Source organism: Natator depressus, chromosome 11 (genome assembly GCF_965152275.1).
Source record: "Natator depressus isolate rNatDep1 chromosome 11, rNatDep2.hap1, whole genome shotgun sequence".
NCBI lineage: Eukaryota > Metazoa > Chordata > Testudines > Cheloniidae > Natator > Natator depressus.
The window spans coordinates 63,493,347-63,509,000 of NC_134244.1; the positions used below are offsets into that span (position 1 = coordinate 63,493,347).

General features: G+C 43.0%; 1 protein-coding gene across 1 annotated transcript in view; it reads right to left on the bottom strand.

The window, feature by feature from the left end:
• Positions 1 to 15,654, bottom strand: part of PTH2R (parathyroid hormone 2 receptor) — a 94,059-nt gene that overhangs the window by 39,193 nt on the left and 39,212 nt on the right. Inside the window, exons 6-7 of the mRNA XM_074968033.1 lie at positions 11,753 to 11,939; positions 10,011 to 10,164 (exon numbers count right to left, since the gene is read on the bottom strand). Coding sequence (XP_074824134.1) covers positions 10,011 to 10,164; positions 11,753 to 11,939 — 341 coding nt within the window. The remainder of the gene's footprint in view (positions 1 to 10,010; positions 10,165 to 11,752; positions 11,940 to 15,654) is intronic.

A 15,654-nucleotide genomic window follows, 5' to 3' on the forward strand; every position in this document is an offset into this window, starting at 1 on the left:
CCTGTATGTCAACATCCATGAACTTTGAGATCCAGATTCAGACTTTTGCAACTCTGTCCATCCCTGTTCAGGAGAGCCTCTGTGGAAGAGAGGATTCTGGCTGATTGCATTTGGTTATGTCAGGACCTGTAGCGTCTACTAAGGGTGGCCTGGAAACAGCAGAGCTATTCAAAAGTATATAGAAGACTCGCTGCCTTGTTCCGGGGGCAGGTTTTTCCAACAGTTAAAATGTATTCACCCTAACTGATGTCCACAACATCTAGGAAGGGACTATGGGGCAGGGAAATGATAGACTGCAACAGATGAAAGAAATAGAGAAACAACAATGAAGAGGAAAGAGCGGGGAAGAAAGGAAGGTGTTAATGTCAGATTGGAGAAGGGTATTAGAGAATGAAAGAAACAATGATTAATTCTTTACTTAAAAACATTATTTATTCATTATTTGTATTACTGTAGCCCCCACAAGCCCTAGTCCTAGTCCTGTGCTAGGTGCTGTACAAACACAACACAAAGAGGCTACTTCCCTACCCCAAAGAGCTTAACAATCTAATTGGAAAGTATAAGATAAAAGTCAAAAGGGCCCAATCATCAGCTTGTGTCAACTAGTAAAGCTCCAGTGAAGTCAATGAAGCTACAACCCTTTACAGCAGAGGACCTACCCGGTCCCTTTTGGCACCAAAACAGTATTAAAATTCCCCAGGTGCAAGGGAAGCTCAGTGTGCTTCAGTGTCCAAGTGCTTTTTATTTATGTCTTCCTCAAAGTCAGCTGCAGCTTCTGGCTGTCACAAGGTGCTTTATCCACTTTTATAATTAATAGTAACTGTGACATATATGGCAATTTCCTCCCATACCCTTGAAACACCTAATGAAATTAAGCTTAAGTATCTTTCAGGTCCATTTCATTAAATGAAAATTTTATGTATTATTGTAGGCCAGGATTGTATGTAACCGCTCTAAGGAGGTGTTGACCTATGACCCTATTTCATGTATAATTTAGCTTGCTATGAAGTTAGTGACACTGCAGGGCCTAATATTGATAGCTTTATTCGATTGGGACATGCTAGGGGGCAAAGAGGAGAATCCAGATAATTGGGTTATTTGGCTTTGCTCTGGTTAAGGTCTACTCTATTAGTGTGAGAAGCTTGACTTTGTCATGCTAAAGTGAGAAGGTGAAAGGGTAACTGTGTTTGATTGGGGCGATTGAGACAGGAAGGCAAAGGGTTAACTGTAGAAGTTCTCATGTGCAGTTCTAGTCAGGAATGGCCAAAGGCCTGTGTGCCTATCAATATTTAAGGGGGGATACCTCCTACTCTTGTTAATGACAAAGTTTTAGCCACTCAAAGGCTCTGCATACCACTCAAAGGCTATAAGCACTTGAATTGGGTGGTAATAGTGTGGACAACTTTATTTGAATGATAATCACAATATATTACTAATTACAAAGGTATATATAATTATTTAAAAGAAGGAACCTCTGCATATCAGACAATAATGGAAGCTTAGTTATTCACAGGTTTGAGAGGCTGCGTAGCTATGTATTTTGTAAGCCATAGCGAAGGGCCACCAGCTGTAATGGAAGTAAAAAGGTTTATGTAAAATGTGTACATTACCTGGACTTTTCTCCCCACACACAACAAATCTGTTTGCCTTTAATCATTAAAAGACAAATAATCATAAAGGTATTATTTAATTAGTTTATCAAGTTTAAAGTTAAAGGCATTAATTAATTGTTTCTGTGCCTTTCACTTGTAATTCAGGTGTAATCTTCAGCTAGAAAGCTGACAGGAGGGAACAGCGAAATGTGGCTTAAAACTCTTTGGCCAGGTGCCAATATGTTGATGTATGCAACTGGAAATGACTTCCTTGGTAGTTTTATCTGTGTCTATTAAAAAGGGAAGCAAATTGCTTTTAACTTACATTTGACTGAACAGAATTAAAATTGGTTCCCCATAAATCAGTCTCAAAATCATTATTTTAAATTTACAGAATGTATCAAACAGCAGCAATTAACAGTCTTTACTGTTGCAGAACATCTAATTTAGTACCCTTTAGATGTATTAACAGCAAAGAGTCCTGTGGCACCTTATAGACTAACAGACGTATTGGAGCATAAGCTTTCGTGGGTGATACCCACTTCGTCGGACGAAGTGGGTATTCACTCACGAAAGCTCATGCTCCAATACGTCTGTTAGTCTCTAAGGTGCCACAGGACTCTTTGCCGCTTTTACAGATTCAGACTAACATGGCTACTCTTCTGATACTTAGATGTATTAGTAATTTATAAAGTTCAGTATCTCTTTAAACAAAACAATATATTTTACATTTACATCAAGCAAAATAGTAAGTAAAGGTAGAGAGAAAACAAACCCCAGTCACTACCCCTGGGACCTGAAAGTATGACAGGGGAGAAAGTTTAAAAAACAAACAAAAACCAGCAATAAAATCCTTTGGTGAATTAAAGTATGGAGAGAGCGAGAGAGAGAAAAGATGTGTGTGTGTGTGATATATACATATCGCAGCATGTTCACTGACTGCTTCATCTCCAGAAGGTTGTACGTATGCACAAGGTTGTACATATGCAAGGATGAATAATACAGGAAACCACTTTACTGTACTTAAATTATACTTGTATATATTAATTTCTCAATGATTTCAATTACATTTGTTTGTATTAACTAAACCTCAAAGTTTCTTTGTGTTTTTCAAAAATTTCATCTTCTTAATTAACTCTAAGCAGCTGTCTGAATAAAGAACCTGTTATCTGTGACAAGTGTGTGTTGCAATAATCAATCAGGCTACAGGGGAGATGTAATGTAAGGCCCAGAAGATCAAAGGACCACACTGAATAATATGCCAAACAAGAATGGATTTTTGGACAATACCTGTGAAGCGGATTTCCTGGGGAAAACACTAAGGAGAGGTAAATGCTAATTCCCCACTTCTGGTAATGCAACCCCCCTACCTTTTGAAGCTATGCCTGGAAGGGAGGACCTTTGTCTACTGATTATCTGTCTCTGGAATCTCAAGATCAAAATGCCCAAACCGTATAAAGGAAAGACTAACCTCTTCCATGTAGGTGCGAGTTCTGAGCTAAGGCTGTGATGAAAGTGTCACCACAGAAAATAAAACCTCTGGTGGGGTTTGAAGGACTGACTCCCACCAGATCTCAAGATTGGAGTTTGGCTGATCTCTGGTATGCTTATTAGCTTGCCTGTAGGGTCTTTGATTGTTTTTAATTTGTTGTCTCTGTAATGCTTTCACCTTAAGAATAAATGTGCTTGCTTAGAAAGAACTGTTTGATCATTCATAACTGTTGGCAATTACAGCTGTTCATAGCCCCTAGAATGAAAGCAGCATGCAGACGCTGGCCTGTTTAGGCAGTCTGGCTTGCTGGGAATATCAGAACTATGGGAACTATGCAGACAGGAAACCCCCCGGTCATAGGAAGGAGAGAGATGTGGGTCTCCACACAAGAAAGATGACAGCTAAGGAGCAGTGAGCCTAGAGTGGCTGCCCTTGGTAGACCAGCAAGGGGAAATACACAGTGCAGTAGCCCTGAACTGTGACACTAACCAAGACACAGAGATTAAGTGACTCCCTCCCTGTCACCACAAACACATATCCTAAGATCATACCATGAGCAAGTGTGTCTCAAGCCTGTTTTAGATGGACCGGCCCTAAAAAGACAACTGAGAATGGGGGGGTGGATGTGAATAATAAACCAAGAAAAGCAGCCAGGAGCCAAGCTCACACTCCACTCTAATGAAGCTAATAAATCACAGCACTGGAGGAATGTATGAACTCTTTTACTTCAGATGACTCAGCACACAGAAAGAAAAGGAGTACTTGTGGCACCTTAGAGACTAACACATTTATTTGAGCATAAGCTTTCGTAAGGTGAATGCCACTGAATACCACTGAATGCATCCGATGAAGTGAGCTGTAGCTCACAAAAGCTTATGCTCAAATAAATTTGCTTGTCTCTAAGGTGCCACAAGTCCTCCTTTTCTTTTTGCGAATACAGACTCGAAAAAATTCAGATTCGGCATCATCAAAATGTTTTGCAAGTTGGTGTTGGCTTCCCCAAGTTATTGTTTAGAAAAAAAAACAAGTTGAAAAAACCCTGAAAAATTTTGTCAGGCCTTATTCTTTGTCCCCCTCTCCTGCCGCACGCTATCAGCTGAGTAGCACAGGCCTGAATAAAGTTTTAACGTCTCCTTGCTTTTTGATGCATACTATAAAGTGGGCTCCTTTCTGAATGATGCACTCTGCCAGATGTTTACCGTCTGCTGGAGGAGTATCCGCTGGAGAGCGGGCGCGCTGAGGCCAGAGAGGAACAGCGTTTAAATCACCAGGGCAGTCCTTACCGAATGAAACACCTCGCAGTGGAGTTCACCTTGGCCAGCTTGTCAAGGAAGGAAGGGAGGCTGACAGCTGGGATGCTAAATAGGCTGGTTCACCTGTCCAGTTTCATGTGGGAAAGTGGGAAGGGGGAAGCATGGAACGAACAAACTGCATTGATCTCAAGTACTCCCACCATCCGCTCACATAGCTGTATATAACCCCTTGAGCACCACAGCTGGTGTGCATCAGGGAGCATGACATTTTACCCTAACCTTCACTGGGCTGGACATAAACTTGAAAGAACTCTACAATGCACAGGAGTACGGCTACACACATGGCCCTTCCGTGGTTGCACGGTGAACACCCATAGGGCTGATTTATGCTGCAGCATGGCAGTTGATCACACATGAAAGACAGGGAATATGGGCTCCAATCAATTAACTAAAAATGGTGGCATGGAATGAAGAGCTGAATAAAAATCGCTAGGGGTCTCATTTATACCAGCTTTACATAGATTGACCTCAGAGGCATTACTCCTCTTAGAACAGTGCGAGCAGGAGGAGAATCAGGCCCTAAGTCTGCCCTCGGATCAGCCTACTATCTTGAATACAGTCGTTAACTCAAAGCAGTACTTGGCACATACCCTCATCCTCTTCTTTACCCACCCATTCCTGACCATGCACTTGACTGCTTAGTCCCTACATCCCAAGCCCTAAAGTGGCTAGATGATTAAATTTGGTCTCTCCTCTGAACAAGCTGTGTGATGCATTATGGGAGTCATATGGCTCAGGTGCATCATGGGAGATGTAGTCTGGCCAGAGAGCCCAGCCCACACTAGAAAATGGGGGCAACAAGTAGCTGAACCACATCTCCTATGAGGCAATACAGCACCACTAGAAGAAGCAGTTTAATCATTTCAAGTCAATTCAACAAACCAGAGCTTTAATGTTTTCATTCAGAAATATAGAAAACTTAGCTGTGATCAAAAATGCTGAAACAAAAATGTTTCACCATTTCCAAATCGAAGAACACATGTTGAAATACCTGAATTTCCCATAGGACGGACATTCCAAGTTTTGTTCAGCTCAATTCAATATGTTTTGTGTGGACTGTTTATAGAGATCCTAAGCAAACTATTTTAGAAGCCATTCTTGGAATTGGTGTCTGGGAAGCAGCTGCGATGTACTTTATCAAAAATATGTTAGTTTAGAAAAAAATTAAATAAATATAACAGTAAATGAGCATGCAGAACACAGCGTTGGTATGGAAACCAGCAAGTGTTGTGTGCTCCTCTCTTCAAGTACTTTCTTTTCCCTGAGCTGCCAACTGAGATTTGAACATTACCATGATCAGAACATACAGATGTTCAGTTATCAGCAAGACCATGGCAGTGGTGGCTGAAAAATAATTGCTTAATGCTGCAATATGTATGATCTTGTCCTTATAAGGCATTATTGGAAGGGTCTGTGGAAAAGTACCCATGCGGAAGTGTATTGTTCGAGAATGCCACTGAAAACCCTCTATAATTCTGTTAAAGTGTATGGAAAACAGAGCAGCTTGCCACCCTGCGTGGGGCTATGCTGACTCTCCTGGCATATATGCTTGCATAAAATAAAAGCCTCAGGCAATTCTGATTCCTAAAACAACGAGTGGTTAATTTTTCACCACACATCCAAAGTAAATATGCAGATAAAAGGCCCACGCAAAGCAAGAAGTGACTGAAGAGGAAGTAACTGACGGCCTTTATGTAAATAATGGTATCATAGCAGTTGGTGATTGAAAAGGCCTATTTGGTCACCGCATCCATCCCTTTGCAGAGGCAGGCTATAAGTCTATATGAAAGGGCTACTGAACTCAGCAGAAAGAGTGAAAAGTAGCTTGAAAATAATAATCCCCAAATACTAGTAGTTTGTTTTTTTTAAAAAAAAAATCACAAGGGACTCCACATTTTCAAAATGAAAAGTTATGAGAAGGAGAAATGTGCTAGGAGATCTCCATATCGAATCCACCTTCAGCCCATCTTTATTCTCCATGGTAGGACTGCCACTGGCCTAGGGACTATGGGCTAGATTTCTGAAGGTAGTTCAAGGAGTTAGACACCAAATTTAGCTCTCGGTAGGCCCACTGAAGTCATAAGATGAATTTGACACATCATGCTTCATGTCCCTGTTCGTACAGCATTAGCACTTGGGAAAGCAGCTCTGTTCTCTAATTACCCTCCACATCATCTGCTGCTGTAAACCAAAACTGATAGCTTTCCAGACCTTTAAAAGTCAGGCCCCTAACCTTTGAAACAATCCAAATGTAGCCCTGCACATTCCAGGGGGACTGGGGTGTCTAACTCTCTTCGGATCCTTTGAAAATCATAGCCTACATTTCTAAAGTACCTTCCATCCAGACATCTCAAAGGCTATTACACACAATAACACCACACAGAGCCCCTGTGAGTTAATGAGTATTACACCTAATGTGTTTTGATGTAGTGAAGCTGGCATGGGAGGTTAAACGATTTGGCCAAGCTCACATAGATAGACATGCCTATGTCAGAGCGACGGATAGAACCTGGACGTACCCTTTGGCAGATGATGGCAAGCAGGGCTGCACCCTGAAAGCTGCTAAGGAGATTTGGAAAGCGATACGTTTTTGTTTACAGCAACAGACGATGGGGAGGGTACGTAGAGAGGAGCGCAGCTTTCCCAAGTGCTAATCCTGGAATGAACAGACACATTCAACAGGATGTGTCAAATTCATCCGATAACTTCAATGGGCCTGCCCCAGAGCTCCATTTGGCCCAGGATATTTTTCCTCTGGAGTGTTCTTCATTCACAAGAAAAAGCAGCCTGCTTGCTCTTGAAAAGAGTTGTGTTACTTTAAGAGACTAACCAGAGATGGGAGAAACTCATGATGTTTTGGGTTTCCTGAAATGTTTAGATATATAAAAATAAATAAATAAATAAAGCCCAAACTCCCCCCCCTGTACTGTAACCTTTCTTTCCATTTCTCCCTTATCAGGGAAATTGATTTTAAAAACCAGGCAACGAGCCCTGTTTGGATCAGGCCCTCGCATAGGCACTCAGGTACAATGCTGATGCAGGGCCATATAAACATCTAACTAGTTAGCCAGATGGATTGAAAACCTCTTCAAAGCAGGTATTACCTGCATCTCCAGAGAAACGTTTCATTTCTATTCCCCTGTCCTGCAAGTCCTGAGACACACCCCAGTCTACGTGCACATCGATGAGCCTGCAACAGCCTTGGCTAACAGAGCCGGGTCTTTTCGCTCAGGTAGTCAAGGCTTGTAGCGCACGAGGTCCTGGGTCAATCCAACCCCCATACAACCCACTACTGCTGCCCCGCCGAGGGGCGTGGAGTCAGTTACTTCTCCTGGAGATTTTGAGAAGACAGTAAAGAACGGTCCTGTGCATTAACAAGGTCTCTCTCTCGTTCAGTTCTCTTTGGTATGAAAAGAGTAGCCTTAGATCCGTGTTACTGCACCGCGAACATTTAATCAAAGACACTTTATGGCACCTGTCTCACATTGCAGTGCTTATTTATCTATTCACTGCAGATACCATCCCCCTAGCAGCACTTAGAATCATAGAATATCAGGGTTGGAAAGGATCTCAGGAGGTCATCTAGTCCAACCCCCTGCTCAAAGCAGGACCAATCCCCAATTTTTGGCCCCACATCCCTAAATGCCCCCCTCAAGGATTGAACTCACAACCCTGGGTTTAGCAGGCCAATATTCAAACCGCTGAGCTATCCCTCTCCCACTTGTTACAGGGAAGCCTCCATTTACAGTGTCTTATGCCAGAATCACCACTTAGTATCAGGGATGAAATGTCAGTGGTGAACCATCATGCCACACCATTAATAGATTTTTAAGGCCAGAAGGGACCACTGTGGTCACCTAGTCTGAACTCCTGCATAATAGAGGTCAGGGAATCTCACCCAGTAATTTCTGCATCCAGCCCATAACGTCTGGTTGAGCTATAGTACAGCTAATAGAAAGATAGAGTCTGCAAGTGCTGGAGAATCCACATCATCACTAGATAAGCTGTTCCAAAGATTAATGACCTTCACTGTTCGGTTCTGAGTTGAACCCAGAACTAGAAAGACAAGGAAGGGGGGAGCTGTTTAGGCTTGGATCAGCTGTGGAGAACACGAGTTTCAGCCTGGTAAATATCCTTTTTTCTCCTTCATGAATTTCATTTTCAGAGCCCCCACCACCTGTCAATTTCACCAGCGTTAACTTCATTTCCCCCATTTCAGAAAAGTTAAAAATACTGAAATACAAAATGAAGTTAACCTCAGATCTCTTTACAGACCAAACAGAGAACACACTTCACTGTGAAAGCAAAAGGAATCAGACAACGGACCTTAACTGCAGTGACTGTGTATAGAGGGGATGGTATGAGACTGCCTACAATGGCACTTGTCCCATCCGTGACTGCTATTAGCAAATATCTCCAGTGGCCAGATATGGGACACCAGCTGGGGAGAACTCTGTGTTACTACAGAGAATTCTTTCCCAGTTGTCTGGCTGGTTGGTCTTGTCCACATGCTCAGGGTCTAACTGATCGCCATATTTGGGGTCAGGAGGGAATTTTCCTCCAGGTCAGATTGACTGAGACTCTGGGGGCATGGGGGTTTCACCTTCCTCTGCAGCATGTAGAATGAGTCACTTGATGGAATGAACTAGAATAAATGATGAATTCTCTGTACCTTGAAGTCTTTAAATGATTAATTGAGGACGTCAGTAACACAGACACCGGTTATGGGCCTATTACAATAGTAGGTGGGTGAGATTTTGTGGCTTGCAACGTGCAGGAGGTCAGACTAGATAATCATGATGGATCCTTCTGGCTTTAAAGTCTATGAGTCTAATGCAAGACTATGAGAATGCAAACCCCAGTGTAAGAGGTTCAACCTGAGGATGACTGTTGAAGAGACCCAGTGCAGTAAGTAACCTCCTGCCATTTCTCTTCTGAGGCTTGTGGTCAATCCCTAGTTCTGGACATGGATAAATTTTGCTCAGTTACACTGGTTTAAATCGGGAGTAACACCATTGACAGGAGCAGATTTACATGAAGGGACTCAGTGGAATTTGGCTTAATCTCTGCAAATTCATAGATCCTTCTTGAACGGATAATAATGGTCAGTGTATTGATATATGAAATAAGCTAACAGGAGGACAGGAGATTCACCTCTCTCTGGAGTATGGAGAGGACCAAATATCCAATTATCTCGTATTTTAATTTATAGTGAGGCTTTTCTGTGGTGCTCCCCACCATACCATGTTTAGCTTGCAATTAAGCGCTTCACATGATTTGCTTTGCCCTCACAACACCCCTGGAGGTAGGGATGTATTATGATCCCCATTTCAGACTCGGGAAATGGAGGAGTTAAGTGACTTGCCTCAGGTTGTACAGGAGTCAGTGGCAGAGCTGTACCTCCTGATGAGTTCACCAGTGGTGCTCAACACAATCAACTTCCTGTAACTACCGGTGGCCCTGGATTATTGCTGGACATAGGTCCTTCCTGTCTTTTTCTTTGTGTCTCATGTGATGAAACAGAGCAATGGGGATAGTAAAACAGCAGAATCCTCTCCCTCTGAGAAGCCTGATGAAAAGATGCAAGGAACAGAAGAGTCCCATATACTTTACCCCAGCCTATCAAGGTGAAACCCCACAGGTATTTGGTATCCGAAAAGAAAGCCACAAAGATTAGGCTGTGCAGATAGAGGCCTTCAACCAGGATCCAGTAGTAGTTGGTGGCTAAGAAGTAAATAAACATCACAACCGCAATCTTGCACCCCATCTGTCAAGGAACCCAAACAGAAAGATAATGGGTTACCATTCCTGGATACAGCAACCATCCAAGAACTGCATCTGTAATTTTCACTCCATGCATCTGAAGAAGTGGGTTTTTTACCCATGAAAGCTTATGCCCAAATAAATCTGTTCGTCCTTGATGTGCCACCAGACTCCTCGTTGTTTTTGTGAATACAGACTAACACGGCTACCCCCAAAACTGGACATTATGCTACTAAACCCATTGCACATGGCTCCTATTCTGACAACTTTAACATGTCTTATTTACAGAGATAGGAACAGGTAGCAAGGCCATCCTTAGCACAGTGTCAAGTCTTTGTGTAAAATCAACAGTTCTCCTTGCTTTGTAAGGACCATTTGTGGATGAATTAGTGTTTGTGAAAGTGGAGAACTAACAGCTTTTCTTTGAGACAGCTAGAGAGAGGGCGAGTGCTGTAAAAGCTTCCCACACCCCCGCTGCTCTGCTAGGGCAGCTTCACTGTGACCTGCTAATGCAGTCCTGGGTCTGACTTGAGCAGAAAATGACAAGTGGGTCAGATTTTGCAAGGAGGACAGCCAGGGTGACCCGAACAAATAAGCAAAAGTGAGTCAGTCTCATCCCCATTAACAAAGAGAAGGATTCACAATAGAAACAGATAGACAAGTATTGAAATCTGGGGAACAATTTTCAAAGGTGCTTAAGTCAGAGGTTCTCAAACAGGGGTACGTAAACCCCTGGGGGTAGGCAGAGGTCTCCCAGGGGGTACATTAACTCATCTAGATATTTGCCTAGTTTTACAACAGGCTACATAAAAAGCATTAGCAAAGTCAGTACAATGTAAAATTTCATGGAGACAGTGACTTGTTTAATACTGCTCTACATACTATACACTGAAATGTAAGTACAATATTTATATTCCAATTCATTTGTTTTATAATTATATGGTAAAAATGAGAAAGTGTGCTGTGACACTTCTGTATTTTCAGGTTTGATTTTGTAAGTTTTTAAGTGAGGTAAAACTTGGGGACATGCAAAACAAATCAGAGTCCTGAAAGGGGTACAGAAGTCTGGAAAGGTTGAGAGCCACTGGCTTAAGTGACTTAGGAATCCAAGTCCCATATTGAAAAGTGTGAAGCACTTAAGTGAGGATCTTAAAGGTATTTAGGCACCTAAAGATGAAGATAGGGGCCTAGTGAGATTTTCAGACATGCTTAGGCACCTAATTCCCATTGGCGCCTATGCACTTCTGAAAATCCCACCAGGCATCTATCTTCACCTTTCAGCCCCTAAATACCTTTAAAAATCTGGCCCTAGGAGCCAGAGCCTCACAGGCCCCCAACTTCCATTGACATCAATACCGTTGAGGATCTGGGCCTCAGGAGCTTAAGTTACTTTAAGAAAATGAGACTTTGGCCCATTGCATACTGAATTTTCAAGAGCCTGATCCTCAGGATCAGCCTGATATTTTATACTGATTCACCACAGTAATACCTCGCCACTCTGGAATGAATACAGATTGTCCTAAAAGGGGCATAACAACTCAGAGAACAGTTAACTAGCAGGCTGACTGTTTTCCCTGAGGGTCAGTGCTTACGTATTGTGACTTGTCAATTGCAGGTGCCCCTGCAGTGCTCTGGAGGTCACTCATCAGCAGTGAGTCCAGCTCTTTGACTCCTATGTGCGTATGCACAACTTTGTCCTTGATAAAGATGCTGGCAGCTCTTAGCATGAAAGAGACAAAGAGATGCATGTGGATGCAATTCCTGGTGCAGTGCAGCCTCCTGTGGGAAGAAAAGGATAATTTAGAAGAGGCTATTGAATTCAGCCAGCAAAAGGGAAAAATTTTGCAGTAGGCTCTGGGATAATCTATGGCCAAGCTCAGCAAGTTCAATACTTCCACATCCCTCGACTTAGGGTACGTCTACATTACCCGCCGGATCGGCGGGTAGTGATCGATCTATAGGGGATCGATTTATCACATCTAGTGTAGACGTGATAAATCGATCCCTGATCACTCTGCCGTCGATTCCTGTACTCCACCGCGGCGAGAGGCAGAAGCGGAGTCGACGGGGGAGCAGCGGCAGTCGACCCCTCGCCGTGAGGACACGACGTAAGTCGACCTAAGATACGTCGACTTCAGATACGCTATTCTCGTAGCTGAAGTTGCGTATCTTAGGTCAATCCCCCCACTAGTGTAGACCAGGCCTTAGTCACTATTTCATACTTTAAGGGCTCTTATATTTTTCTTAGGAAGGACAAAAATACAAAATAAAAGGGCATGATTACTTAGTGATGACACTTTCCTATCGTAAGATAAGGCTTAAAATGCAACACCTCACATGAGCAAATATTTACAAGTCTCAGCTGTTGACAGTCTGCAGCTTGTTGTTAGTAAACTGAATATAAAGCTTGCCAGATGCCACCCTGACAGCAATAGAAACTAATTGGGCTGAATCGTACAACCACTTACTCAAACATTGTGCATTGTACAGTGAATAATGCTACTGAAGGGGGAAGTTCATGGTATTATGCACTATGCTTGGTAGTAAGAGTTTGCAGTACAGCATCCTTAAATTACATAGGCTCCAACTCAGGAAAGCATCTCTATTCAGGACCTCCCTCCAGCAAATGCTTAACATCAAGCATGTGCTTAAGTCCCATTTGTGACGCTGGCAGACCAGGTGCCAGCTCATGCCAGAGCCCCAAGCCTATTCATTGTGTATTAGTGTGGATCAAAGTGATTATTAAATGTATAAGAGTGTATTTGGTGTTTAAACGTCATGAAAACTAGTGGGATGTTACTTGCATTGTTTTCACTTTATCTGTATCCTGCTATAATGCAGTAGCAAACATTTCCATTTTGTGTACCCCCGTAACTAAATAACCCGCCAAACAAGACCTAAAACGCAAAGGAGGCTTTGTGGAATGCAAATGAGGAACTTGAACAGAAAAGTGCTAATTTCAAAGCAAGTGGTCATTATGTATGATGACCGGAGGTCAAAGACTCTAAATACCTTCCTCACTCTCAGTCATCAAAGGAAAAACCCACCTCGATAGTGAGATTGTCAGCTTGTTTTCTGTGAGAAGAAGCTATAAGTATGGATTCAGAGAAAGATCCTTCATCTCTGGACTGTTTGGACTCTTACAGGGAAGTGTACCAGATACAAAGCCAAGGTCCCCAAAGACAATCTGGGTACCCTGAGAAGACTTTTGGGAAACTGGCAGTTTAGGACATCACTGCCACTATTTGGAATTACAAACTGTGATTCATTTGTGCATATATTTTATCTGCTTTAACCTCTCAATAACTCTCATTTCCTTTTCTTAGCTAATAAGCCTTTAGTTAGTTTACTATAGAATTGGCTACCAGCGTTGTCTTTGGTGTAAGATCTAGAGTAAAATTGATCTAGGGTAACTGATTGGTCTCCTGAGACTGGGAGTAACCAGATGTGATGTGATTTTCGGTTTAAGTGACCATTATCACAAAGTCCAGTTTGTCTGGGTGGCAAGATAGCCTGGAGAGTCTAAGCCCTGGTCTGCATTGGGGTGGGGGGTGGGGGGATCGATCTAAGTTACGCAACTTCAGCTACGTGAATAACGTAGCTGAAGTCGACATACTTAGAGCTGCTCAACGAGGTGTCTTCACTATGGTGAGTCGACTGCTGCTGCTCCCGTCGACTCCGCCTGCGCCTCTCGCGGCGGTGGAGTACAGGAGTCGACGGGAGAGCGCTCAGGGGTCAATTTATCATGTCTAGACTAGATGCGATAAATCGACCCCCGCTGGATTGATCACTGCCCGCCAATCTGGCGGGTAGCGTAGACATACCCTGAGGGGACTGCCTGTGACTCCATGGTAGGACTGGTATAGTAATCCAGGAGTTCACATTTGTTACTGGCTTGGTGAAATCTAATTATAGAACCCACTACCATTTGGGGTGTCTACCCTGTTTTCTGACAGTCTGCCTTGAGGTTGGCACTCAGAGCTGTGAGCCGCTCCAGACAGTATGACACCATTGACTGCATAGATTCACATATTTTAAGGCCAGAAGACTACCAGTGATGGAAAAATCCACAATGTCCCTAGGTAAGTTGTTTCAGTGGTTAATTGACCTTAATGTAAAAATACACATCGTGTTTCTAGTCTGAAGCTGTCTAGCTTCAGTTTCCAGTCCCTGAGTCCTGTTAAGCCTTTGTCTGATAGATCGAAGAACTGTCTACCATCAGAATTCTTTCCCCCTTGTAGACCATGATCAAGTCACCTTTTAACCCACTCTTTAATAAACAAAACCGATGGAGCCTCTTTACTCTCTCACCGTAAGGCACATTCTCCAGACCCTGTAGTTCTTTTCTGAACCCTTTCTGATTTTTCAGCATCCTTTTTGAAGTATGGACACCTGAACCAGACAGTAATAGTCTCATTAATGCTATATACAAAGATAATACCACCTCCCCATTCCGACCTGATATTTCCCTGCTTATGTGGATCACATTCACTCAGCAGCTACCAACTCACACTTGGAGCTCACACTCAGTTGGTTATCTACCATTTCCTTTACAGAGTGACTGCGTTCTTATTGACTTAAGTAGGCCTTAAGCACATGAATGTGCCTAAGAGCTCTCCTGAATGGAAATGGCCTGAAGCACGTAAGTGTTTTTCTGAATCTGATTCTAGCAGAGATCAAACTTCTTGCTGCTTGCAATAGCTTCTTCTACCCATACCCTTGCAACTAAAACTATATAAACATTTCTTCCAAGATTAAACCTTGCTCACATGCTATGGAAAAGAAGTTGGAAGAATGTGTGTAACTGCGCCACCTGGAGATGCCTGCCCTAATGCATAATATTAACTAGTTAGCAATCACTCAAACTCCCTCAGGTCCTTTCCCAGTATGCACTGGGTTTCATGCTGATGATTCAGTAAGGCAGGCAACCATTATTATCTATTTTTAAAGCCATAATAGAAACTCAGACAAAATTGCCAGAAACACCAACAAGTGCATATGCTGACAATGAAAACACTGCATAGTCTTACTGCTGTAACCCTCACCCTCCTCGCTCCTTTCCCTTCCTACTGTTTGCCCCTATCATTTTTTTCTGTCACAGGTCAGGTTTGCATTGGGACTGTGACCATGCATCCCTAGGAGGCATGGCCCAGAACCTGCAGCTCAGGAGGGTGCGGTGTCAAGGGACTGTCTACATCACAGCAGCCTCCCTAGGCTGACCTATGGGTCACAGCACTGCTCTTAATGGCTGCAGTGCTACTTGCATTCCCTGGCATTCCTCACCTGCACCTAGCATGTGCCCTACACCAAGATTCGTGAGGAGGTTCTCCACTCTGTGGCTGTCTTCTGCAGTGCCTGTACCAGAAGAAATCTTCCAGCGCCAAAAACAGGGCTTTCGGAGCTCCTTTGCAGCCTTTTTACACAGCATAAAGGGGCCAGAGCAGAAGCGAGGATCTCACTGTTTTTCCGTGTCTTCCATGAAATGCCTAAAACG